Source organism: Lobosporangium transversale, assembly GCF_002105155.1.
Source record: "Lobosporangium transversale strain NRRL 3116 chromosome Unknown BCR41scaffold_7, whole genome shotgun sequence".
NCBI classification, from domain to species: domain Eukaryota; kingdom Fungi; phylum Mortierellomycota; class Mortierellomycetes; order Mortierellales; family Mortierellaceae; genus Lobosporangium; species Lobosporangium transversale.
Genome location: NW_019028985.1, coordinates 930,796 through 956,829, shown reverse-complemented (window position 1 = coordinate 956,829; position 26,034 = coordinate 930,796). Strand labels below are relative to the sequence as shown.

Below are 26,034 nucleotides of genomic sequence, written 5' to 3'. Positions count from 1 at the left end.
ATGGCTCCTCTCCTCAAGTCATTGATTGTTTCTTTGGCTCTTGCCTCCTTAATTTTTGCCAACCCATTGATCGCCCCTGCTGCTCCTACTTCTCCAGCAGATTATTCCGGCTTTGGTTCCTACGATCTGGGGGAGACCGACGTTCCTGTGCCTCCAATCAAAGTCACTCCTGTCACAGACTTCTTGCCCATCAGCAATGTCCAGCCCATTGTGAATGTCCTTCCTCCAGACGTGAATGATTACTCGGACGCCTACGACTACCCTTACCCCAACATGGATTATGATACTGATTACCCATATGGCGCTGATTATCAATATGATCCTAACTATCCTTACGGCGCTGAATACGATGGGTACTCTTATGACCCTATTGAAGCCGATGGTCTTCTGGGTGGCCTTGGATCGGAAGCGGTCATGAGTCTTGAAGACGCTGTCTTGTAGAGCAGATCACGTTTTAAAGTTATCAAAGATGTTCGCCTTTTGCTAAACACAATTACAGGAACATTATCATCATTGAACTAGGTCCTTTTTTTCTTGATAATTTTATAAATGGAAATAAAAAAAATACATAATAATAATAATAATCGTTCGTAAGGGAAGATACAAAAGTGTGGGAATTGAGCTGTTGAGGTAGACGTTTGTGATCTAGATGTAAAATGCAGAAATAACAATCTTGCTTTTCTCGACCACTAATTTCTGCTATAGTTGACCGTCCTGGGGTTCATGGATGAATCTGGCTGGCCCAGTTTCCATTCTATGCCTGTGTCCACAGTCATATTTGCAGTCGCACTAGTATTGGCTTACTTAAAGGACACCGAGCCCTATTCTATTAGTTATGGCTATTGTTGTTTCCATAGTCCATGTCGTTTCTTGAGCTTCAGGGTCATTGGTGATAATGAAGACGTCAGAGCTGGAGAACCCTTTTTTGATCCCGTCAAGATTAGTCTCAGGCTCTGGTGCGGCATAGCCATAATCTCGTCTTCCCTTGCATTTATAATAAATATTATAAATGTATATTCTGTTAACACCGAACACTGCCATGCACACCAAATGAGTCGCGGTTAAAGATGTATTAGTGTTTGTAGTTTGTATTCGGAGTTATGGTCTCTGCTGTTACTTTCATATAAAAAAAAAGACTGAGATTGGGTGTGCGAAGGAACTAGAGGGAAAAAGATAGTAGTATAGGGTGTACGCTTCAAGCATGCAGGATCACTGTGGACGCATCAAGGTTAATAGAAGTGGCATATCATTGGTCGCCACCAAAAATATACCATGTCCGTTTTATCCATTATAATGGTGCTAGTAAAAACACAAATGGTTCCCGTTTTCCTCATGCTTCAGCGCTTCCACAATCCAAAAGTTGTGACGCAGCTATCAAATGTTACATGTTTCTGGAATATTAACACATCCCTTGCAAAAGTTCTAGAGTATTAGAGAAGTCAATGACATGTGGCAGAGTTTAGGTGTTTATACAGTACCATATGGAGTCCTAATAGTCGCCAATGTATCAGAATATCTTCTCATTTTTCCTTCATGCATTTATTCCTACTGTTCAATTCACCGTGTATGATGATCCTTACACTCAAAGGCCCCATTAGGAACAAACTTACATAAAAGAAACTCTCTGCTTTTAATCGGGTTTGTCTATGCAACATCTCAGATATAGCACCCACTATACTTTTTTCTCTCTGCTAGTCGGAAGCATGGATATATATATATGGCTAACAATGGCATGGATTTCCAGAAGCCTGCCATTCTCAGAAAAATGAGTTTATGGCGTGTGAAGCGACATAGATGCAGCTTTTTTCTTTCATGCACCTGCCTCAAAAGATCAAGAATCGAAAGTGTATATGAGATTATATATATATATATATCTTTCCTATTTTTCTATTTAATTCTTCCTTCTACTTGGATTCCTCAACATTATACGTATTTTCGTTCAAAATTTCATCAATATCGAACCGGAGTTGCTCGATGCATGATGCATCGACAAAAACGTGGGTGTCATCCAGATCTTCGATAATGAATTTGCCTTTTTCATTCAGTCCCAAAATGATCTGCTTGACAGAGGTATCGCTATAAAAAAAAAAAAAAAAAAAAAAAAAAAGTGAGTATTACAATCATTTGTGCCCAGCAATAGAATGAAGTCCTTTACAGGACCATCTTTGGTTTTTTTTTTTTTTTATATGTATTTTACCATTCAACAACAACACCTAATAAATGAGGGATAAGCAAAGTAGGGCATCAGCATCAAGACAATGTACATGCAAGGAATGGTTTTTTTTAAAAAAAAAAAAAAAAAAAAAAAGCTAAACTGGTAACAAAAACAGATAAAATCTCAAAAAGAAACAAACATTATCATTCCTTTTTACCTTTAACGGCTTTGACCATGGCGAGATATTGTGATGTGTTGCTTAATTACAAAAGGAGTTCAAAGGCTCGAAACGAATGAGAACAAAAAAATGGTTAAAGTTTCTTGCAATAACAGAAGCACAGACAGTCATTCCATATTTTCCATATTTGCAATTATATATACTTTCTACAAAAACAAGAATTTTTTTTATACACTCTGAGCATTTAGTTCCTGATTCTTCTTCCTATTTTTTTTTTTTTTTTTTTTTTTTTTCTTACAATCCGTGCTTCATTTTCAAAATATCGCATGGCACCCATTACTCCAGAGAGGAGAGGACCTGGTCAATCCACAATTATGACAAAGTCTCCGATGTCATCACCAACGCGTCACATATCAACGACCAAATCTCCAATCAAGAAAATGGTCTCATCCATAACGGTTAACGCGTCCGAATCTGCAGCAGGTCCCTCATCGGCCTCTGCAAAGACACCGTCAACAGCAGCAGCTTCTCAATTGTCAAAGGAAGCTGCACGCTATGCAAAACAGCTCAAGGCTTTGTCAGGAGGCTGGTCATCCACATCCACATCCTCTCCAGGAGGGAATCAAAGCAGCAGCAGTACTAACAATAGGCGCGGCTTCCTCAACGTTGGTGCATCATCCCTCTCTCGATTCTCTGCATCAGCTACCGCAGGTCTTTTAAGAGCCGATTCAGCTACAACTTTAACCACAACTGCAATCAAAAGTGGTAGCAATACTGGCGGCAATGATATAGCTGCTGCCACAAATAATACTGCCACCCCACATCGGAACAGTGACCTATCATCTGCTCAGGGCAATCAAACTGGAAAGGCTTCATTCTTGAACTCACCTCTTCCTTTATCTTGTTCAACTCCCAAATCCACATTGGGTAAACGGTCTTTGACAGTTGCGGGGATTATCTCTTGCACACCATCCTCCTCATCTTCATCATCCGTGCTGCGCTCGCCTATGCCGTCGCCTTTTCTATCATCATCATTTACGCAACAAGGACTCAAAACGCCCGGACAATCGACTTTGGAAGACACCATTGTGCCACTTAAATCAAATAAGAAAACCTGCTCTCCTCCTCCTGCTATTGGTATGACTACTGCCTCACGACGCAGCTTTGGACGTGTCGCCAGCGCTGGACCAACAACGACTGTCCCTGTTATGAAATCCATGGCAGCTCAAGCAGCATCCAGTTTAACAAGGACCATCAGTTCTGGCGGATTGACTACAAAGTTGGAGGTGGTCACCAATGATTGGGTGGGTAGTGGTAACGCGTCGCCCAAACGTAGTCGTAAAGCAAATAATCCGATCAGTGGTGATCGCTTTATACCCAACAGGACTGCGACCAACATGAGTAATGCTCAAGCGAAATTAGATCTAGCCCGTCACCCCTCTTTTTCGGGCTCCAATGCAGACGCTACGGATGAGGCCTCAATTGCTTACAACCAACAGATTGCTGAGGCCTGTGGCATTAATCTCGACAGTCGGATGCTCGCCTTCTCGGCGGAACCCCCCTCGCTTGATAATAGCAACAGTCGGGACCCTTCGTCCGCTGTTCGCAAAATCTACAGCCGCCATCCAAGCTTCTCTCGTTCTTCTTCCAACCTCAATTTACAACTCAAAAAGCGAACCATCCTCACAAGCCCCGATAGAGTTTTGGACGCACCTGGTCTCATGGACGATTATTATCTCAACCTATTGGACTGGTCATGCTCCAATATGATTGCCATCGCACTGGACAAATCTGTCTTCGTCTGGGATGCAGAGTCTGGTCATGCGGAATCCCTTTTGACACTGACAGGCAATACTGACGCGGTTGCATCCGTCTCATGGGCGTACGACGGACTGTCTCTGGCTGTAGGCACATTTAAAGGTGACACACAGATCTGGGATATTGAGACAAAAACTAAGGTCCGGTCGATGTCAGGACACGTAGCCAGAGTCGGTGTCTTAGCTTGGGATAAACATATTCTGAGCTCAGGATGCAGAGATGGATCCATCTGGAACCATGATGTAAGGATTCAGAACCACAAAGTCGCAGAACTCCTATGCCATACGAACGAGGTTTGTGGATTAGCTTGGAGAAGTGATGGATCCCAGTTAGCCAGTGGGGGGAATGACAATTTGGTGAATATCTGGGATGCTCGGAGCGTTGTACCAAAATACACCAAGTCTAACCACACAGCCGCAGTCAAGGTAAAAGAGAGATTCCCCTATTCTATAACACTTGCTTTAAAATTACGAATATTGAATCTTTTTATTTTTACTTTTTTTTGTTGTGATACACCAAAGGCCCTAGCATGGTGTCCTTGGCAGAACAATTTACTAGCAACTGGAGGAGGAACATATGATAAGCAAATTCACTTCTGGAATTCAACTACGGGTGCTCGCGTCAATACACTCAATACAGGATCACAGGTGACATCCATTGTGTGGTCAACCGAATATAAGGAGTTCATGTCGTCTCATGGATACCCTGATAATAACCTGTCTATATATGGATATCCATCTATGACTAAGATCATCGATATCCCAGCCCATGATTCCAGAATCCTACACACAGCCTTGTCTCCAGATGGACAAACGGTTGCTACCGTAGCCAGCGATGAGAACCTGAAGTTTTGGAAGTTGTTTGAAAAGAAGGTCGCCAGCAAAAAAGATGGTAGGGGCAAGCGAAGTGCATCCTTTACGAGATCAGGATCATTCTGTCGGTTAGGCGAGGATGATGACAATGACCGAATGGGTCCGCCTGGTGGTTCAAGCACCCCAGGTTCACAGGGAATGACGATCAAAGGGAAGAGTATCTCGTCTATGACCAGAATTCGATGAGAAGGAGAGCACTGTATCATTCATACTCATCTTTGATAACCTTATATCCATTTGCTTAATTCACTTGTCCTCCACACATTCATTTATTTTTTATATTCTTTTATACACCTTGTTGATCTCCACTTGCGACTTTCTTCATCATTGTACCAATATCACCCATTTGTATTCCTACTTTTGCTTTTCATATTCTTTTTCTTCACTCAAATCAGCCTTGTATTCATTCAACTTCTTTGTATGTTAGCTTTAGGATGTCTCGCCCATCTTTTTTTTTTTTTTTTTTTTTTCCTAGTTACTATCCCAATTTACATAGCTCTTCGATTAAACAAAAGAAACAAAATTTCATACCTTTCATCTTGCCACTGCATGCTTTGTTGAAATATGCTGGGTACTTGTTGGAACTTCCTTTTTTTTTTTTTTTTTTTTTTTTTTTTTTTGTATATGCATTCGTGTTATAATGGCTGCCACTGTTTTGTTGTCTTTATAAAAACGTCGATTTTCTACACGTTTATGTACCGACACGAAAAGAGAAAAAAGGAGAAGAAGAGGAATAGCAGGGAAAACAGTGGTAATTTTTTAAAAACTCGCTCGTGTTGGGATTTGATACATTCGGTTTCCCAAGAAGAATCGATCCAATCTAGGTAAATACACGAGTTGGTGCTCGACTAGGAATTGAAGTGCCATCAGTCGTCCGACGGTCTCGTTCTGATGACATTTCGAATTATCACTCTGAATTGGATCCTGGAGCATAGGTGACGCAATGCCAGTGTGAGATCTGATATTGTTGACAACATCGTTCTTTGGATTGGTGGCGTCAGTAATCGTAGCTGTTGGCGGTGAAGGGGATCGATAGTGATGATCGCCATGGCTGTGGCTGTGGCTGTGGCTGTGGCTGTGGCTGTGGCCATAGTTGTTGCTGTTGCTACTGCCATTGCTACTGCTACTGCCATTGCTACCGCTATTGCTATTGCTATTGCTATTGCTATTGCTATCACTACAACTATGGCTATATGCAGGCGGGCGGCTCTTGTCATGGTAAAGACGGTGTTGATGTTGGTCCTGGCTCTGATGAAGATGTCGGAAAGGTGGGTGATTATGAGGTGGTTGATGATGGTATCCTCTTCCAACACTACTTTGGTCGCTGGACGAGGTTCCTCCACTGGAATTCTCACAATCTTCTTGACTCTGTTGTTCATGTCGTCGCCCCCACTGTTGTTGACGCTGTTGATGCTGTTGTCGATGCTTCTGCTGAATCTGCTGGTCCTGCTCTTGAAGAAACTGTTGCTGTAGGTACTGTTGGCTCCGCAGGTACTGTTGGCTCCGCAGGTACTGTTGGCTCCGCAGGTGCTGTTGCGCTTCCTTCTGTTCCAGCTCTTCCGCCGTGAGTAGACTTGAAGGTACAATCGACTTGGGAGACTGGGCCGCAGGCGATGGGAAAGGCGCTGTTTTCATTGGAAAATTGGAAAAAGAATAAGAATCCGAAGACGAATCAGAACTTAATTCAACCTGTTCTGACTTTGGTGTAAGGAATCGCGGGCGAGGGCTTGGATCTGGATTTGGATGTGACAAAGTTGACGGTGGCAGTGGTAATAACTGCTCCATTGTGCTAGGGCATGACACTGTAGAGGTCGATGCCGATACTTGCGAGCAATATGGATGATGATGTGGGGAAGAAGGTGAAAACGACGAACCCAAGTCCTGTTGCGGAATAGCCGGCTTGCTTGCCCTGGGAGGGGCTTCACCTAATGAGGATATGGTCCCTGACCTTGAAGTACTGGAGCCCGTTGGCCCTGATGCCGAATCCGTATTGCCAGTAGATACAGATCCAAGCGTAGAAGGGTCGCTAAAGAGATATGGTGGCGATAACGTGCTGGATGCTCTATTTGTGGACGATTGCGAGGACTGTGATTCCGAGGATGTGGAGTCGGATCTAGAAGATCTCTTAAACAGGCTCTTGACAAACATTTGCATAACCTCCTCTTCTTCTGGATCCAACCCACCGTCCACTGTCAATTCTTGGATCTCAAGTCGTAATACCGTCAGAGTCGACCTACAAGCCCACTTTGGGACAGATAAGATCAAATCCTGTAGTGGTAATGGCACCTTGCACTCAAAGACTTGAAGTTCAGAACACGTCTCGAGAATACAAAAACAACTTTTACGTAGCTGTGTAAGCATTTGGGCTTGTAGCTGTTGATGCTGTTGCTGCAATTGGGGCCTTTGTTGCAAGGATAACGGATCCTGATGCTCATTCTGGTATTGTTGCTGTTGCAGATACTGCTGCTGGTACTGCTGATAAGACTGCTGTGATTGTTTTTTGCGATTGTTGGAGTTAGTCATAAAAAGATTAAAGCGATACCCTAAAAATAATTGTAGAACGAAAACACGGAGATGGGGATTTAAACGCTGTACCTGAAAAGGCGGTGGCGCCGCATTAGAGGGCTTCTCCTGTATGTTGTCGAAGATTTGGAACGATACCAGATGTGGATGGTGATACTCCACCAAAGTCTCGATCAGGCCTGGGCACTTAGCTACTACCCTTGTATGTGTGACAAAATATTTCAATTGCCGTACAGCCCTTACTAATAGCGTTAAATGCTGCGGTTGGCGAAAACGTGATAGCCCTTGACTTTGGTGGTCATCGTCAATAAGTAAAGGCTCGTTCAAAACCAGACGGGTAAGACGAGGGCAGCTATCCAAGAGCTGCTGAGCCAATTCTGTCAACATAGCTGAGGGATAGCTTTGGTTGAATCCATTGACGCTTTCAGATGGACTTGCCCCTGATAGGCTGATGCCTGCAGTTGCACTTAGTAGACTATCGCTGTCATTATCAGTGGAGGAGTAATCGGCTTTATTATTGCTACTGTTGTATTGACTGCCCTTGGTGTTACTGCTGAAGCTGTCCGTGCTATTTTCGTTGAAGCTTTGCCCAGAGCTTAAATCAGGTGGCTGCTGATATTGAATAGCCTCCTCCAGATTAAGTGTCTCAAGATTAGGAAAGAATGCTACGATTTCTGGGACCACAAGTGTACCTCGGAAAGTCAATGACCGTACTGTGGGGAACTGGTGTTGGGACTGTTGATGGTCGAAGCAACAATCACTGACAGTTGATGAGCCACCTTCATTGCCCTTATCCGAAGAGCTCGTATCTTGTTGTGATTCATTGTCATCCCATTGAAATTGTTCACTCATCTCTTCCTTATTATCAACGAGCATGTGACTATCATAATCATCGCTATTTTGGTTAAAAGACGAACGCCAACTTCCATTCGACCGATGCTGATGTTGGCTGCATCCATTGATAAAATCAGATCCAAGATCATCATCACTACAGCTACAATCGAAAGGGCTATGCTGCGAGGCTGGCTGGCGTTGATGCTTAGAGCATTGGGAGTGGCATGAAGATGAAAGTGATACTAGAGAGACAATATCCAAGTCTAAAATTTCCAAGCAGTGCAGAAGATGCATTATTTCCAAAAATTCATCCATTAAAAACTCGTAGCGAAGTAGAGTTAAATGTGTCAGTTGCGACGGCTGCAACGCATTCGATTGCATTTCTTGCAGAAGAGAACTCTTGATCATCCTGTTACACGGTTTTCCTGCACCTTCCTGCTGCTGCTGTTGTTGTTGCTGCGATTGTTGTTGTTTTTGTTGCTGCTGGTGTAACTGATGTGGATCAAGATATTGACCTTGATAGCGATATGAGCTCTGCAGTTGCTGTGGGTATATGTATTCGTAACGATAACTGTACTGCCCGTCTTGCCCATCTTGTCCGTCAAGTTCTTCGATGAAGTTTGTTTCGGCATGATGAGCGGTGGGGGGTCTCTTCTTTGAATTCAGTTTCATACACTTTGTCTTCTCGTCGTTTGCCTCATCTTCTCTTGAATTGCCATTTTGGCCATCAACGTTCGATCGAGCCTCTCTTCTTCCGCTTCGTTTCCTTCTTCTGTACTTTCCGCCGTTACCACCCCCTTTTCCTCCATCCAAACTCTTTAAATCTTTGCCACGACTGCTAACTCCTATCCCAAACTTCGCTCCCTTAAAATCATTCACTCCATTATAGCCACTGTGTCCGTGTTTTGAGAAAGATGAAGGTATTGATGGTGGGGCTCCCTTCGTCCATGATGGTCTATCCATTCTAGTCTGGCGACGGAATGGTTGCTTACTTCTGGATGAAGGTGTTACTCTACTACCATCATCGACAGCATTAACACTGTCATCGCCATCCAAGGTAACAGAAGATGACTGAGAGTTGATATCTAGTCGTTTCATCCGGTTCCCCAAACTCTTGTTCATCATACCATCAGAAATGGATGGCTGGGTAAAGATAGCATTCGGCATTGACTGCTTTCGACTGTGACCTTGCATCGTCCGAACGAGTTAGAGGGGCGTGTTGTGCAGTCTATTGACTGAGAAAAAAGGAGAAGAGATGCAGATGCCTTCTTTTTTTTTTTTTTTTTTTTTTTTTCCCTTCTTATAATGTTGAATGATTTTTTTTTTTTTCTTTTTGCTATCTTCCTCTTGGTTCTTCTGGTACGATAAAAATTGCCAAGTTGTCGCCAATTTTTAGAAGCTAGAGCTTAGAGTAGAGCTAGGCACAAAACCAGAGTAGAGGAAACGCCGTGCAAACGAAGACAAAGGAGAAGGAGCAACCGCCTGGAGGCTATAACAGCAATTATCATAAGATCGATCAATAGAAATTTTAACAATTAGTTAGTGATAAATGACACGGGAATTTTAAAAAAAAAAGACTGTTGTAAAAAACACACTAAAAAACAAAAAAAAATAAAAAAATCAAAAGGAGTGCTCTCGAGAACAGGAAAGAAGATGCTAGGAAAACAAGAAAGTAGAATGCAAACCAGAACGTGGGTAAAAAACTAAAAATCGAGTACAAGAGTTGCTCAACGCACATTTAGGCGGGAGACTAAGGATCCTTGCCTTTAGCCTGAACAAGCGCACAATGAGTGTTCTTCCACTGAAGAAAGATGGCAGTTCAAGAAGAAAAAAAAACCCCACAGTCCACGATATCAATTATACTAATGGCTTTTTTCGCTGTTCTTTCTTTTTTTTTTTATTCAAGCTGTCAAAACCAGACAATCAAGGACGAACACGACCACTAAACAAGAAGAAGAAGGAATAGATGTAGGGAAAAAAAGCAGAAATGATCGAAAGTAAAAAGAATAAAGAAGAAGGGAAAAAAGGTAAAACATAAGAGGTGCTATTCTTATACCTGTTGTTACTTCGTGTATTTTCAATTTCAGTTTCGGTGGGTCGATATAATGCAATGATTCGATGTCTGGATATGAAGCTGGACCCTTCGATCAAAATGATTGTGATGAATATGTTTAGGAGTATAGGAGTGTAAGCCCAGCAAGGTTATTAATGGAACGAATGTGTCTTATAATGCACACGAAACAAGGCAATAACAATATGGGTGATAGTAATGGGCAATGGAGACAACAAAAGAAAAAGAAGAAAGAAAAGGAGGAAAAAGTGGTTAGTAAAAACGAACTGGTTTTGTCCAAGGGCGGAAAAAGTTGAAAGAATAGGAATATCTTGTTTTTTGAATTGTCCCACAACTGAATAAGAATAACAGGTATTCAATTGAATATGATTCAGAGCAAACTATGCCTTTGAAACCATGGATTGGGATATGAGAGAAAAATTACGTGGTGACTGCTGATGTCTTTCATGTACTTTTTAGAGCGTACAGGACACAGTAAGCAATCCAACTTTGTTGACATGGTTTGTCTACTGTACCAGGTGTTTTCTTGTTCTGGCCTTTCACACTACTGCTCCTCAAGCTGACAACACCTTCTTTTTTCTTTTTGAACTTGCTCCTTTATTTCCTTTCCCTATTCGAAACCAAGGGTTCATACACTTCTGTGTCCGCTTTACTTTGCTTTCCACAGCACTATTTGCAACGCCAATTGCTGCTTGCCAACAATGGAAGCAAAGAGAGAGAGGGAAAGAGAAAGAGAAAGAGATTTTAGGTTTTTTAATTGGCTGGGATTGCCTGCATGTATTTATGCGTGGCTGTTCCACAATTTTGGCTGCTACCTTTCTCTAATGGTATTGCCGTGGTGGTGTTTGAAAATTGTCGAGGTATGAATTTTACGCCAGAGAGGTGGGGAGAATTAGGCCTTATATGTCCACTCGCTCTTGAGTGTTGAGTGTGCAAGGGATATAAATTATACCTATTCAGTTTGAGTCATCTTACAAATAGCCCGTAGTACGCCAATGAATAAAACATCACCTTCACAGCTGTAAAAACTATACACTTAAATGGATATTCCCCAAAGGCTCTATAATCTTATCCAGTGTCCCATTGGTTCTGCTGTACTGTATATTGCATGAGAAAGAATTAGGGAGTAAACAATCTGTTCAGTTTTGGAAAGAGGAAACAGAACACACCGTATAAAAGCTTTAACTTTCTTTTTGTATGTTTGTTTTTGAGCGAAAGTGCGAATTAGCCTCTCTGAGGATAACGTGTAACAAAGAGGAAAGAAAAAAATGAGGTAATGGTTGAGGATCAACAAGAAACAAGTCCTCCATGTCCGAGGAAGCATATATTTCGCTAATTGAGAACTAACCGTTGTTCCTGAGCAATAACTCGTGACGAAATAATAGCATAGAGGTTAAAAGCCTATACGTATATAAAGGCTTTTAGCACAATGAATACACATGTATATATATATATACAATGGTCGGACAAAAAGTATTCCTAAGCAGATTTCAATATAAAAAAAATATTGTAATATTTTTTTTTCTAGATCACTCTCATTCATTGTCCTCTTCCTTTCAAGACTACTACTCTCTTCCCTTCAAGACGCTAAAATATATACGAAAAATCACGTTTTCTTAAATCTCGGTTGAATTAAAGTAGAATACAAGATCTTAGAAAAATGTATTTTGTCTGCACTGTACAGCGCTGTCTTATGAACAGAAGGAATTCTTTGTTTTGAGGCTTTGCAAAGCCAAAAAGCCAAATAGCATAACGCACAGACAACATCGCGAATCGTCCCATCGAGTGCTTTGTGAAAAAAGCATTTTGAGACTAACCAACATTAGATGGATGCATGAGAAATAGCTCCCTGCCTATTGCTGTGCATGGAAATGAAAATGGATTATATTATTATAAAAACGAAAGCTAGTGGCCTTACTTGTTCCGATGCAATAAACTGTTCCTATACCAGCTCAACTGGCTTCTTTTTCTCAGTTCCATGTAAACTCTCCACTGTATTTATATAAAAGGTTCAAATAACTCTTACATGAGACCTTCTATTAATATACCTACCACTTATTAAATCCTAATGCTTGGTCCTGCAAGTGGCTCAAGGAAAGGCAGTTTATAGCACATACTAATAGATATCGTCTTCTAATGGAAGCATATCGCTTGCTTTTTTTTTTTTTTTTGACCATATAGTAACCCACAGTATATAATCGGCTCGTGGTGTCAAATGGCGCGTGGTGTCAAATGGCGCGTCAAGTGTTCGGGCATTCTCCTGTTTTTTATTAGACGATGGCTGGTAAAATATGTTATTAATTTTCTTTATTAATTTATGAAAGTATCGGCCTAGAGAATCAGAAGTATAGGAACATTAACAGAAAAAGTTATCTTCATGTGGTTGAATGCATTGAACCTTCATTCGATTTCTCATTTAATCCAAACAGTACGAGAAATCATAAAAAGAAGCGGTTTCGTTGGCACAGCATATAGTAGCTATATAAAATCATAGAAGAGTATTCTTATTTCTATGAACGAGGTTAAAGTAATGATCTGATTGAGTTAGTACATGTACTCTCGATACACTTTTTTTTCGTGTTTTCCTAGACTTACAAAGTTTCCCCAGTTTCATGCTAAGCTTTCTTAAACCATATCCTGTACGTGTCACTTAATTTTCAGGGGGAAAGTATTCCTCATGTCTCAGACTACTTAAACAAATTTGTGATCCAATCACAAAACTCATTCTCAGCCCATTATTGAGGATCGCGTTTCTCAAGGCTGTAAAAAGATGAGCCTTTGAACAGCACACTCACACTAACTGTGAATAAATATTTTTCTACCACTATAACAAAATTATCAACTGGAACAGATGGTCGTCTTATCAACAATATAAGAACACCTTCAGTTTCTCTTTCATCGGCATGTCTGATGATAAATACTACATACCCAGAGCTGTCTTTTTTTTCTTTTGCATTCTTAAACCAATTCTTGGCGGACCCCTGTCTATTTTCCCCCTCAATCGATAGTCAAAACTTGACTGTATGAATTACTCCAAACCTGCGTGCCATATCACAGAAAGCAATGTTTCCATGAGGCCTTTCTTCTTTCTCATTCACCGACAGTCTATCAAGGCTCTTAAAAGCAAGCCAACAAGCTACCGCCCAAAACCTAATTGTTAAGTTTTTGTTGCCTTCACTGCCGGAATACCTCTTACTGTAATAAACAGCAAGCAGGTGGTACAAGGTGTTAGTTCATAATTTTCTTTTTTTTTTTTTTTTTTTTAAAAGTAAAAAAAAAAAAAAAAAAAAAAAACTTAAAGCATAGTTTGGGAATGAATTTCGTAAGAATGACGCTGGGATGTTTGCATGAGAATTGGTTTATTGGATAGAGCAGTGAAAAATACAATGATAGTTCATGACAGCGCGAAGCAGTGAAATAGCTACCGCGATCTTTCTCCATGCTACTAACATACAGGTTTAAGATGAAGTAGTGGGCGTGTAGTGCTGCAAGACAAAACGAGCCCAAGAGAGCTTTTTTGGATTTCGATGATGGTCCTTAAGCGAAAGCAAGCATCACAGAGCTTCTCACAAAGACTTCCCTTCGCTGGCGTGCACCAACTTTATTATTATAATGACCTCTAGCTTCGAATATATTGGCGCCGCAATAATGGTCTCGACTGCTCAAACAAGGCACTCGAGGTTCTTCTTACCAACTCCAGGATCTTTCTCTTTCGTCTTGACGGCCATGGTAGACATACTGCATTCTTTCCACCTGAAATATATAAACCGATACTACAAAATGATAGCACTTCAGACTCTTGGATAAAGAAGCGAAGGAAAGAGCCATCTGGGCAACATCTTTCGCTAAAATGAATCTGAGCTATGCACATGCTACTTATTCTATGGTGCTCTTTCTTATTTTCATTTCTTTTCCGATATAACTAAGTTTTATCGCGAGGCGCAATTTACAGCGGTCTAACACAGGTATAATTTATATTCAAAAGGGAAAGCGAAAAATCACGTGGCTTGCGAAGCTCCAATGTTCGTTAACATGGAGGTCTAGACACAGATAATTTTTATTTTTGTTATTAGACACAGATATTTTTGCCAACAAAAATTGAGGGTTAAAGCACGTGGAGTGGATATTTAAGTCTTCAGCCAATTACACGAATTTTACTAATAAAATTCTATCAGAAAAAGACCAAATCTATTTTGTGTCACAAAATCCGACTGTAAATAAAGTGATGAAGGTGGGACATCATTTTTATCATAGACTATTGCTACTCCTAATCTAAAAGGAACATTTTGGATGAATAAAGCTTTTTTTAATGACATTACAAGGTATTCACAAGATTGAATGGGTATGGTATGAAAATACAGAAATTAAGTATATATGCTATGGGGAGATCAAATACTGTCTTATGCCTTGAGCTCACTGGGCTGCTTCTTGGTTTCCTCGGTGTAGGCAGCGGTGTCATCAGCGAACTCGTCTTCCTCATGAATCTCGACATCATCAATGATATCGGGGTTTAAGGCAAAAGAGCCCTTAGGAATGAAGGTAGCAAGGAAGAGAACGACGCATACAACGGTATACATGACACCACCGACCCAGACAAGAGCAGGACGAATATCGCCCTTACCCTTATTATCGGCCTTATCGATAACTTGACCGAGAACGGAGCCCAATATGGCGTACAAGACAATATAGAAGACATACAAGAAAGCCATGACAGCTCCCAAAGGTGAGACTTTGTCATCAGGGCGCTCAATCCTTGCCAAAGCAGATTGGATGTAAGCAGCGAGAGAGACATCACCAGCAGCCCAACCGAACGAGACTGGAATCCAGATAGCAGCCAATGTCCAGGCAAAGGAGAGAGCCTTTTCGGGATCGGGGTAAGAGTAAGGTAAGATCCAAATGATCAGGAGACCGAGAGCATCAAGTCGCAACCAGGGGAGAGGAGTCTTGACCTTGCCAGCAAAGAATAGGACGAAGAGAGCTCCGAGCAGCTCACCAAAATTAGAACCACCGACCATAATCTGAGAATAAGCACTCTCTTTCAAGATCTTCTTAGCAAATGCAGGCGATAACTGAGATTCGAGGTAGCGGTGAGTGAACAAGGGGATGGAATAACCGGGGATGAGCCAGATGAACTTGCGGGACGAGAAGACAATCTGGGCACCGCGATACATTGAGAGAGCAAAGTGGGAAAAGCCATGGCCAATCTGAGTAAGTATGGATGAATCCTCCAAACCAGCAAGGGCCTTGCGGTTCTGGGAATCGGAGTCCAAGAGACCAATGAACATCCAAGTGATTGCAGCAAGGACAAAGAGGAAAGGAGTCATTGCTGGTGCAAGAGCTTTACCGAGCTTGAGGACCAAGAAGGTGGCGAAGAAAGCACCAGAAGTGCCAGCAATCTCATAAAAAACGTGGACAGTGGCGTCCATCTTCTTCAGCTTAATAACATCACCCCCAACAATATCTTTAGGGATGACACGGCGAATCAATTCGACCATACCGTGGAAAATACCAATGATACCATAAATAGGGAACAGAATAGCTGAGTTCCAGTCACCAAAGCGCTGGTCCTTGCCGATAGGGGTCTTGCCTCCAGTTGAAGCATCGATAATAACAATGAGTGCAGAGAGAACACCGAAACCAAAGATGGAAGCGGCGAGAACTGAACGAGTGGGGAAGCGCTTGATCAAAGGAGCAATAGCAATTGAGCCAACACACTGGAAGGCCTGGTTAAGACCCTGAAGAATACCCAACTTGGTGAAAGTACCACCTTCTTGGTCGAAACGTTCTGTAGCTAAGAGAGTGATAGAGCCAGTGAAAGCTTCCTATAAATCCGAAAAGAACCAAAAGATAAAAAATAAAAGCCGTCGATGTTAGTTGATTGGAAACAGATAGTAATAGCTACGAGAGGAATAGTTTCGAGTAGATGTGTATAAATATGAATATGGGTAGGGATGAGGAAGGTAACGGCGGTAGAATTGGACTGACAACTAAAAGTGGCTGCTGGGTGATATCGTAATCATTGTGGTTGTGGTTGATGGTGCTGGAGACGTTGAAACAAGCGTTTAAGGGTATTTGTTGGTGGTTGAGCAGTACAAGACATTACCAAGCCAAATTTGTACATCATAATGCCAAGCATATAGATGATAAGGTTGCGCCTTTCCAAAGGCGTGAAGTCAGCGAAAGGGTTACGCATTGTGAAAGACGGACTCACAAAAGTGAAAGGAAGGGGAGAAGAAGGTCGGGATAAGAGAAAATGAGCTGCAAAGACTGGGAAATAAAAAAAGAAAAAAGAAGTTGGCAAGGGGGGTGGATACATTTATAAGAAATCATTTGGGTCAGAGGGACTAATGCAGGAAGGACAAAAGAATAACTCTAAAACTGACATAACCAGGAAAAGTAAAAATGAACACTCACAACCCTGAACAAGATCGAGCAAGTAGCGACCATCGAGCAGAAAGATGCCCCAGTGATAGGCTAGTATTCTTTTACATTAGCACTGCCTGCAAACAAACAAATTTGTAACACAATCTGTAAAAGTAATAGTTTTCCACGCAGTTGTTGGGATTGGTCTTTGTGCGTGTGGAAGCCACTCTCATTGGTAGAATTGTCGATGTAGAAGGCACGTTGTGTGAACTGCTCGCTGTCAATGCTGCTTTGCTTTTTGGTCTTGTTTATTTAGTCATGTTGATGTCTAAATCTTTTGGTGAGTTTGGACCACATCCAAAAGAGTGAGTTAAAAAAAAGCGTTTTCTCAGAATTCTGTGGGTACTGTGCACGTGAAATAATAATATGTGTCAAACTCAAAAGGCAAAAAGATGTAAAGCCCAGCCAATGTCGCTGCGGGCATCTTCAAATGTGCTTATTGATTGGTCGAACCCTTTTTTTTCAGGCCACGTTGTATGACAAATTGGACAGCGATCCCTTGTCTGCCAAAAGGTGCCGAATTTTCTTCGTCGTCCACAAAAAATTAAAACTGCTCAGAAAAGGGCTGGAAGGGTCGATTTTCGCTTGTTAATTTTTGACAAGTTGTCGATGCGACATTCCTTTTCTTATGCACGTTCTTCAGCGACAGGTTCCAGTGATGCTTCTGTACAACCATTGTCCATTTAATCTCTTTCACCACGGGTAGAGTAAAATCATTTAATTCGATGGATATAGAGAGAGAGAATATTATATGCATATATATATATATATAATATCTGCATTATCTACATTTAATGTGATTGCTTTTTTTATTTTTTTTTATTTTATTTTTTATTTTCTTCATCTCGATCCAACATTATAAATTTTACAGATTGGAAGTGGATAATCATCCATCTGACTCTGAGAGGACTGTAGGGTGATGTAAAACTTCATCACTGAAATGGATCTCTTCTTCCTCTGTTGCTTCTATCCACGTTCTAGACGTTCTTTCTCGATGATATATATCTAGAGGCTTAATGTAGCCCTCTCCTCTCGCCTTGCTTATCGTCTTTTGTATCCAACCAGGCAGCATGTTCTTAATCGTGAAAAGTTTATTTGCTTACAGCTTCCTCCAATCTTTACCTTCTGGTGCAATGGTGGTATGGACACTAGTTTCCACTAGAGGTATGAAGTATGACGGCAACAACAACAACAACAACAACAACAACAAAAATAGCTAAACGCTACAGCGTGGACAAACGCTGTACATACCAGTTACCAATGGGTCCGTAAGCGATATATACAATAACTCCTGAGCATCATAGCGATCCTTAAGCACATGTTTTTTTTTTTTTTTTTTTTTTGATTGATCGCACAGACTTTACCATCATGAGCCCAAGCACAATTAACAGCGACCAGTTGTACAGGGTTGGGAGGGTGCGAAAAAGGAAATGAGTGAAGAGATCTGTCAATATGGAGGTCAAGTTGATCTTACCATCCTCAGTGAATTCAACTTTTGGATTGAATAAAGACTGATTGGTGGAGACGGTTCTCATATCACATACAAACACTGTAGACGAAATGTCAATCCGCCACCCTTATTCAAATTCAACCATTGAATATAACTCACCAACCCTACCCAGAGAGAGATATAGTGAAAGTTCACCTTGTTGAACATGCTCTTGATGGGATGAAGGGCTGCGATCTATTTGAAATGGTATTGTCGGCATCCGTGTCTAGGAAGTAAAGGATTATCCCAAAGCCAGAATAGGCCGAAATGAAGATAATTCCTGTCAAAAATACTCCCTTGACTCGAGAGATAAGACAAACCGGGTGATAATAAAGACGAAGATACTCATCAACATCGTTAAACTACACGAATGTGCTCCATAGTCACATACGCCTGCAGGGCTTCAGTACACCTTGTCAACGCCACAAGCGTTGTATCATTGCCGCCTCCATTAGGCAATCAAAACATCGAGCATTGACCGAGAATAATGAACATGTCCGCTCATTCACGCACAACCCATTGTTTATTACTTTAACTTAGTTCCACATCTCTGCCAATTTCATTATAGACAGAAAAAGAACTAAATAATTTAGTTCGGGTGTTTATTGGAGGAATTGATATGCTTCCATATCAACGTGAAGTAAGACGCGCACTATACTGAAACGAGATATTTCTGATGCAATAGAAGCTAGAGAAAAGAGGTATCCTCTTTGGCATTGATTAAAATAAACATTTCCGTCACTCAATCAATGCTAAATTGATCTAATCCTTGAGTGAATCCAAGGGCATAGGTTTATCGGCGATATTGTCGCCGATGATAAAATAAAGATTTAAAACATATTCCGTATTGATATATATATACTCTAAACATGTATAAAAACGCATTAAAGCATGCCATCTTTCTTAAACGTATGTTGCGGGTGTATTAATATGAATCAGACCAAGTTTTCATCACCATTAGATCCATTGAGTTCGAGAAGCGCAAGTACGCCTTCTTTTCCTTACTCTGGAAAGAAACACCATCATGCTGGCGACCGAAATTCGATGTTAGAAATTGCCTTGTCACGTCGCCATGAAGAGTTTGAGGATTTAACTAAAGCATACGAAGACGCTCTAATCAACAAGAAGCCTTCCGATCCTCCTAGACAGTACGGACATCTTGTTCAACGTGCATGGCTCCATTCAACCACTCAAGACGACTACATGGAGAGATTGGAGGATTTAATCGACCTCGCAGAGAAGAGATTGGAGAAGTTGGAGGAATGTCTTTTATAAGATCAGAACCTGATTCTGATAAACAAAAAATTATTAAAGCAAGCAATTTTGAATGATCATATTGGTCATTAAGATTATTTATTAGGTTATGATGTTGTAGTAAGTAGTGTAAATGTAATATATAATTGTGGATTATTTAAGACTTGAAACAAAACGAGCCCCTGGCTACGCCTTTTTGTCTCTTTGTCTTTCATTTTTATGCCACCATGCCTTCGGAATTATTATTAGCATCTGGAATATTGCCTCTCCGTCCGTCATAGTTCTCCAAAGGCATGATTCGCCCATCGTTCGTGTGGAAGATCTGATCAAAATCTGACATCAACAGCGCAAAGACTCCTGCAGGAATGCCTAGTGTTGGTGAGAATACAATGCCAACATTGCGTGCAGTCATCTTATTGATATCTGCATTCTCCACGATCTCAATCAAATGTGCCGTCAACGCTCGTAGTAGCGTGTAGTTCACCTCTGGCAATTCTGCCACAAGTCGTGTTAGCTCGTTCACGCGGTCAGCTCGACTCGCCAATTCTAAAAATAAAAATAAAAAAAAAAGCGTTAAAGCAGTTTATACAAAGCAGTCCTCATTTGACAATAAGAAAAAGAGTAGTGTTTTAACTTTTGAAGGTCGTACCAATTACTTGAAGGAAATCCTTGTGTAACTCTCGTGTAAGAACAGACGATGGCAAATCGCGAAGGAAAAGCTTCAATAAGCCCGCAACAGCATGGATGTCGTAATATTCCTCACTTGCCAAGAGCGGCACATCGCCTTCTTGATTAAACCGATCCTTTAAACCCTTGATCACAGCTGAAGATCCGTTCAATCTATAGATTCCTTCCTCAAGCTTAGCTTTATGAGCGTTCAAATACTCAATGCATCGATAAACAACCGCAGGTAACTCATAACCAGGCTGAACTCGAGCTTGGTCAACCGCTTGTTCAAGTGAGACCCCAAAGACTTGTCGGACGATTGTCTGATGGCTCGAACCTTGTCCAGGTCCAGTTGCGTACTGTTGTCCCTGAGAGCCATTGCTATTATTAGGATTATTAATGTTGCTGCTTGAGTTGTTAGATTTTCCTAAAAAGTTTCTCAAGCGGTAAGAATCCTGTGCAGTGCTTTGTGGCGGTGTGGTCGCCACTGGTTCTGGTACTACTGTCTCTTCCTTAGCGGCCTTTTTAGGCCAATGGAAAGTCATACGAGAACGCTGCTTCTTCTCTGCTACTTCTTGAGGTGTCAAGGATGGAGCCGGAACTGGAATTGGAGCAGGCGCTTCTTGCGATGATTTGGATGACGAGCTCTAATAAATAAGTATAATTTAGGCTTGCATTAGTTTTTTTTTTTTTTTTTTTTTTTTTTTTTTTTTCGCTTGTAGCACATGCATCAATAACATACATCATCTTGAGATTGATTGAGTGAATGTGATGACTGATTTCGGGGCAACTGCTGTGGCGGTAGCTGTTGTTGCTGCTGGTATTGTTGTTGCTGCTGATATTGCTGTTGCTGCTGATATTGTTGTTGCTGCTGGTATTGCTGTTGCTGCTGGTATTGCTGTTGCTGCTGGTATTGCTGCTGATACTGCTGCTGCTGCTGCTGTTGTTGTTGTTGTTGTTGTTGTTGTTGTTGATAATGCTGCTGCGGGTGTTGATGGCCCAAGGACCCCTGCTGCTGTTGGTCTAGCTCAGCAGATAGATTAAGATTACTCCTGTTGTTGGTTGAGTACTGGCCTTCAGCAGATTGTCTTTCGTGTGAGTGTCGATCCTCGAGAGACATGCCATTTACTGTCGGCGACTGCGGTACGTTGCCACCTTTACCCTGATAGAATTGCTGAGCAGATGGGGAAGGTGGGACAGAGCGCTGTTGTCTTTCATATGCTTCTTGATTCAAAAGCAACTTCTCGTTGCCTTTAACAGATGTAAGCTCTTTGATGGGTGTGGCAGCAACCTTTTGAATGTCAGGCATTCTCTTTCCTAGCCTTTTCTCTTCGTTAGATTCAAGCTGGTCTGCTGAATCCTTTCCAACGTATCGAAGTAATGCATCCACCCATTCATCACGCTCTTCGTCTGTTTCAGCGCAGAGGACATGACGTGTCACACTACTAGGGTTACGCTTTGCGTCTGCCGCTGTCTGACCCTTCTTAGGCTCAAGAATTAGGAAAGCGTGTCGGTATGAGTTGGGGTCCGCCATATTGTTGTCTTTGCCATCCCCATCCTGTTTATCTTGGCTTTGCTGACGACCAATCTGAGCATAGACTAAAGAGATAGATCCAAGATGATGGCCATCTTTCTGCTCAACATAACAAATAGTGAAATAGTGAAGATGTATTAGCAAGGGAGAAGAGGGAAATAAAAAATGAGAGATGCAAAAGTTTAGACATGCTTACCGAATCAAAATACTCCAAGACTGGGCCTTTCAAGACAAAAAAGCGTGTCTTCCATCCCCCAAAGTTTTTACCACGTTTAGTTAGATAGCCCTCCTTCCAGCCAGGGTCTTGACCCTCCCTCCGTTGACCACGCTCAACGCGCTCAACAACGTTTGTGCTCAAAAACTCACAAAGATCGCGAGTGTCTTTGATACGAAGCGACGCTAATTGCTGCAAATATTGCTCCAGAGCAACTTTGCGAGCATCAACCTTCGAGGGCGCATGCGTGCTGAAAAGACTCTTGTCAGGAAGTCTCGGCAGGCTATTGACGACACTTCTGGATTGCGTGATACGCAGCTAGAAGGGTCAGATCGAAATGTGGTTTAGTTTACTACACATATTCTGCATTGCAAACAAGCCAAATTCCTATGAAGTTATAGTTCGTAAGTATACCTTTGAATCTAAATTCACAAAGTCAATGTATTGTTTTTCAACTCGCCATAGCTCTTCGTCTTCCTTGTGGGGGATCATTCCATCTTTACCCTGCATTTCTTGGCCAATGGAAACTAAGAACGTCAACAATTCCTTGCCTCTGTCATTGGTTTTGATGTTGCTGCCCACTATAAGGATAGAGACGAACTCTAGATTTTCACCAAACATATGGAATGCCTGCTGATGGACAGTTGGCCCATTTCGCGATTGCCCTTGAGCATTGGGCAATGTGTTGGTGAGAGATGAGTTTCCAGATGGTGTAGGTGAACCTGAACGTGCTGTAGCACTAGAGCTCTCAACAATCGGCTGTGAATCATGACGTCTTGGAGGAGAAGGTGCGGCATAGTCTCTGTTAGCCTCCTCTTCATCGCGGTGGTGGGATGTGGAGCGGGCACTGATCTTTGGGTATCCCTCCGTGGGAGGAGGGAGCGATGATTCACGTCGTCTTTCACGATTTTCAACCTGTAGTGGAGCTTGTGCGACTGGTTGCTCACTCCAGTTCTCCTCTTGATAACTGCCATCTGGGTTGATAGAAGTATCTATATTAGGATTAACAGCGTTCCATTGATTTTGAGGATGTCCATTATGCATTACTCGGCCACCAGCACCTATTATATGTTAAACACTATAGTGAGCATAACGCTAAAACAGTAGGAAAACAAATGATTTTATAGACATTGATTTCAGCTGTATAGAGAATATGCCTCCTTACTTTGAACTTGAGCCATGAGTTGATTCTGGAGCTCAATTTGTGATTGAATGTTTTCCAGAGCCACAGCCTGGCCAAGAGCAGTTGCATGTTCTTGGCTGTCAACATTAGGATGCAATGAATTTGGAGCACCCTTGCGATTAGGGGAATTCATCTTATTTATATATACCCTGAACTTCTCGGCGTCCTGATCGATAATGGCTGCAATGGGCGAGGTAGGCATCGAATGCGGATTAGCGCTTGTAGGAGATGACGGCCCGTTGTCTTGAGAAGTAATCACCTGTGGGATAACATTGGCGGAGATTGTTGGAGTTTGACCAGAGCCTGCTTTGCGGGTGCTGGTGGATGCTCCTTGAGACCCTGGTATTGCTGGCGAGCACATGGAGTGTTGTTGAGCCATATCGTAATCTGACACTGAATCGTATGTGTTTGCCTGTATCGCAGAGTGCTTGTTCGCAGATGCGGCTCGGACATCCTGTCCCTCTTGGAAATGGTGTTGTGTTATAGGAGACATCGGAGAAGGTTGATCTGATCCAATATCACCTCTAGCTCGTATAGGACTGAGAAGTGGAGCAGAGTACCCCTTTCGTCCAGCGCCATGTCGTGGTTGCTGTTGCTCGTCCTCGTTATCCGACGTATTAGGAGACACATTGTGGTCATCTCGACGCTCACGTCTCGGCGAACGAGGAGGAAGGTGAGGCATGAGGTGGGGCGCAATAACAATGCTACTTGAGATGTTACGAGGGGCTAATTAAATTTTGTAAATTTATCCATAAAAAAAAAGTCAATTATGTCAGCATTTCTGTCTTTTTTTTTTTTTTTTTTTTTTTTTTTCAAATTAACGAAAACCTCCGAGTTTAATCAAAAGTATCTTACCATCCAGAGAGTGGTTGGATTCCGATCGGCCAGCCAAGATGCGAGGATCTCTGTCATGATGGCTAACTAGAGTAGAGGCATGGATTGCTCCCTGATGGTGGGTTCGGTTTGATGCCGCTGTGGTCTGAAGCTCTTGTTCAGAGATGCCCCGTGGTTTTTCGTCATCAGCCGTTGTGGGAAAGGATTGAATTTGATCATAATGGCTCCCATTGGTGTATTCATAACCACTGTTTCCTACTTGTGTGTCGTCTTGAACGTATTCAGTTTTAAATCCTTCTGATTCAGCTTCAGAATTTGAAGAAGGTGTCAATGGTAGAGCATTGGGGCGAGATTTACGTGAGTTAACAGGGTGTCTAGATGCCTGGTTGTCATGATGACCACGATTCTGAGACTGTTGAGGCTGCTGCTGCCGATAATCTGTAGAGGATGCTGTTGATGAAAAGGATGCGTTGGGATTAGATCCTGAGGCCAGCTCAAGGTCTCGTTCGCTAGTGACAGCAGTCGTCTGTGCAGGTGCAGAGTCGGTGGGGTCTTGGTTGTGCCGTTCAGGGGTTCGCTTGGTGCGATGCTGTTGCTGTTGCTGTTGCTGATATTGATGTTGTTGTTGAGACTGTTGATAGTGCTGCTGGTTGGAATGGTTTGGTGGGTATTGGTGATGAGCACTAGACTGCTGCTGCTGTTGTTGTTGTCCTTGCTCCAAGGATGACGTAGATGAACCGGGTGTTGGCATTCCAGTTACATGATTGGGTGCACCGCTGCTACGAAGGTGATCTCGTTCGGCAGTAATCTTGACAATATCCTTTTGTAAATTTTGGATGATAATGCGCTGCTTTTCGATGATTTTCCACAACTGATCATTTTGGGACCTCAGCGAATTGCGCTCTGAGAGGAGCTGCTGCATAGCGGGATCATTGCTGTGCTCCGAAGCCTGATCTTGGGGCATGGACTGGTCCGACCGAGTGCCTTGAGACATGGAAAGTGGACGACTGTTGGATCAGCGTTAAATGTAGGACAGAGTGAGTTTGATTAGGATGGTTACTTCAATATGGCAGACAAATATGCGACTAATGCACGTTATGAAGCGCATTTTTAAACATTGAACCACAGAGAGATGTCGATGAGCTTATAAAGCGCAACGTGTAACATGCAGGCAAAGAGCCAAAGGGGGTGGATAGGATGGTAAGAAAAGTAGGGGTTGGGGTAAAGAAAAAGGCATACTAATGCTGGCTGTTGCACATTATGTCAACCATCTTTAGTTTCATGTTTCAAACGTAGAAGAGCTAACCCAACATCTTTACGACCTTTTTACTTCCAATTATACATATAAATATCTTCATAATTGGTAAAATGACAAAAATATAAAAGACAAGTGTGATGACTTACAGTCGTGATGCGGAAGCGAAGGCTGAAAAAAAAAAAAAAAAAAAAAAGAGAAGACCTTGACTATTGACTAAGGAATGCGGAGGAGGCTTATTTTATGATTCTGAGAGAGAACAGGGAGAGGAGAAAAAAGTGATACTTGATGAATGGCCGAAAAGATGCGAATGTGACGGCAAGTAATGCCTGAACGGCAGGAAAAAAATAAAAAAATAACAAAGCGAGAGGAGAAGAGAGGAGAAGCTACAGAATGAATGGATGTGAATGAATGGAAATAGATGAGGAAAGATGAGAAACGATAGCAAAAGGAGAGAGGGATGAGGAGAGAGAGAGGGAGAGAGAGAGAGAAAAAAAAAAGGGGAAAAGAGAGGGTGGGGGTCCTGCCTTCTTTCAACTGTCTGTTGCTCCCAGGAGACGGTAGAAATAAAAACCAATCCATAGTCTAACAGTCTAAATCACTCAGGAACACACTCACATCCGCCATACAAACACTCACACTCACACTCACACTTACATTCACATCTACACATTCACACCCATACAGATACGCGCTGTCATTATTTAGTGTTTACTTATTTGAGGCACTTG

At 42.0% G+C, this 26,034-nt stretch overlaps 6 protein-coding genes across 6 annotated transcripts; 2 read left to right on the top strand and 4 right to left on the bottom strand.

Moving 5' to 3' along the window:
- Positions 1 to 441, top strand: BCR41DRAFT_368588 (hypothetical protein; the record flags this gene model as incomplete). Its single annotated transcript, XM_022026390.1, has 1 exon — positions 1 to 441. One exon carries the CDS (start codon positions 1 to 3, stop codon positions 439 to 441), a length of 441 nt encoding a protein of 146 aa, XP_021884308.1.
- A 1,194-nt stretch (positions 442 to 1,635) lies between these two features.
- On the bottom strand, positions 1,636 to 2,437 carry BCR41DRAFT_420037 (nucleotide excision repair TFIIH subunit). Its single transcript, XM_022029838.1, has 3 exons — positions 2,373 to 2,437; positions 2,198 to 2,213; positions 1,636 to 2,076 (listed from the first exon to the last, which is right to left on the bottom strand). The coding sequence occupies exons 1-3, from the start codon at positions 2,389 to 2,391 to the stop codon at positions 1,905 to 1,907; spliced, it is 207 nt and encodes a 68-aa protein (XP_021884307.1). The 5' UTR covers positions 2,392 to 2,437; the 3' UTR covers positions 1,636 to 1,904.
- A 1,293-nt stretch (positions 2,438 to 3,730) lies between these two features.
- On the top strand, positions 3,731 to 5,209 carry BCR41DRAFT_301489 (WD40-repeat-containing domain protein; the record flags this gene model as incomplete). The annotated part of the gene is made up of 2 exons (XM_022020626.1): positions 3,731 to 4,576; positions 4,673 to 5,209. 2 exons carry the CDS (start codon positions 3,731 to 3,733, stop codon positions 5,207 to 5,209), a joined length of 1,383 nt encoding a protein of 460 aa, XP_021884306.1.
- A 441-nt stretch (positions 5,210 to 5,650) lies between these two features.
- BCR41DRAFT_348471 (hypothetical protein) lies at positions 5,651 to 9,672 on the bottom strand. Its single transcript, XM_022023309.1, has 2 exons — positions 7,619 to 9,672; positions 5,651 to 7,510 (listed from the first exon to the last, which is right to left on the bottom strand). The coding sequence occupies exons 1-2, from the start codon at positions 9,572 to 9,574 to the stop codon at positions 5,783 to 5,785; spliced, it is 3,684 nt and encodes a 1,227-aa protein (XP_021884305.1). The 5' UTR covers positions 9,575 to 9,672; the 3' UTR covers positions 5,651 to 5,782.
- Positions 9,673 to 14,682: 5,010 nt separating this feature from the next.
- BCR41DRAFT_348466 (major facilitator superfamily domain-containing protein) lies at positions 14,683 to 16,731 on the bottom strand. The gene is made up of 2 exons (XM_022023308.1): positions 16,555 to 16,731; positions 14,683 to 16,273 (listed from the first exon to the last, which is right to left on the bottom strand). The coding sequence occupies exons 1-2, from the start codon at positions 16,642 to 16,644 to the stop codon at positions 14,852 to 14,854; spliced, it is 1,512 nt and encodes a 503-aa protein (XP_021884304.1). The 5' UTR covers positions 16,645 to 16,731; the 3' UTR covers positions 14,683 to 14,851.
- A 2,970-nt stretch (positions 16,732 to 19,701) lies between these two features.
- BCR41DRAFT_333286 (hypothetical protein) lies at positions 19,702 to 25,471 on the bottom strand. Its single transcript, XM_022021883.1, has 8 exons — positions 25,453 to 25,471; positions 24,070 to 25,055; positions 23,197 to 23,940; positions 22,446 to 23,092; positions 22,014 to 22,349; positions 21,026 to 21,916; positions 20,267 to 20,930; positions 19,702 to 20,163 (listed from the first exon to the last, which is right to left on the bottom strand). Exons 2-8 carry the CDS (start codon positions 25,040 to 25,042, stop codon positions 19,835 to 19,837), a joined length of 4,584 nt encoding a protein of 1,527 aa, XP_021884303.1. The 5' UTR covers positions 25,043 to 25,055; positions 25,453 to 25,471; the 3' UTR covers positions 19,702 to 19,834.
- Positions 25,472 to 26,034: the final 563 nt, after the last annotated feature.

Bases quoted from the DNA above. Each gene is read 5' to 3' on its own strand.
- BCR41DRAFT_333286 (XM_022021883.1), bottom strand. From the start codon at position 25,042: ATGTCTCAAGGCACTCGGTCGGACCAGTCCATGCCCCAAGATCAGGCT. The intron at 23,093-23,196 runs GTAAGGAGGCAT...AACATATAATAG, and splicing joins ACTCATGGCTCAAGTTCAAA to GTGCTGGTGGCCGAGTAATG. The intron at 22,350-22,445 runs GTATACTTACGA...TGACCCTTCTAG, and splicing joins TTGTGAATTTAGATTCAAAG to CTGCGTATCACGCAATCCAG.
- BCR41DRAFT_348471 (XM_022023309.1), bottom strand. From the start codon at position 9,574: ATGCAAGGTCACAGTCGAAAGCAGTCAATGCCGAATGCTATCTTTACC. The intron at 7,511-7,618 runs GTACAGCGTTTA...AAACAATCACAG, and splicing joins CGGCGCCACCGCCTTTTCAG to CAGTCTTATCAGCAGTACCA.
- BCR41DRAFT_348466 (XM_022023308.1), bottom strand. From the start codon at position 16,644: ATGCGTAACCCTTTCGCTGACTTCACGCCTTTGGAAAGGCGCAACCTT. The intron at 16,274-16,554 runs GTAATGTCTTGT...TCGGATTTATAG, and splicing joins TGATGTACAAATTTGGCTTG to GAAGCTTTCACTGGCTCTAT.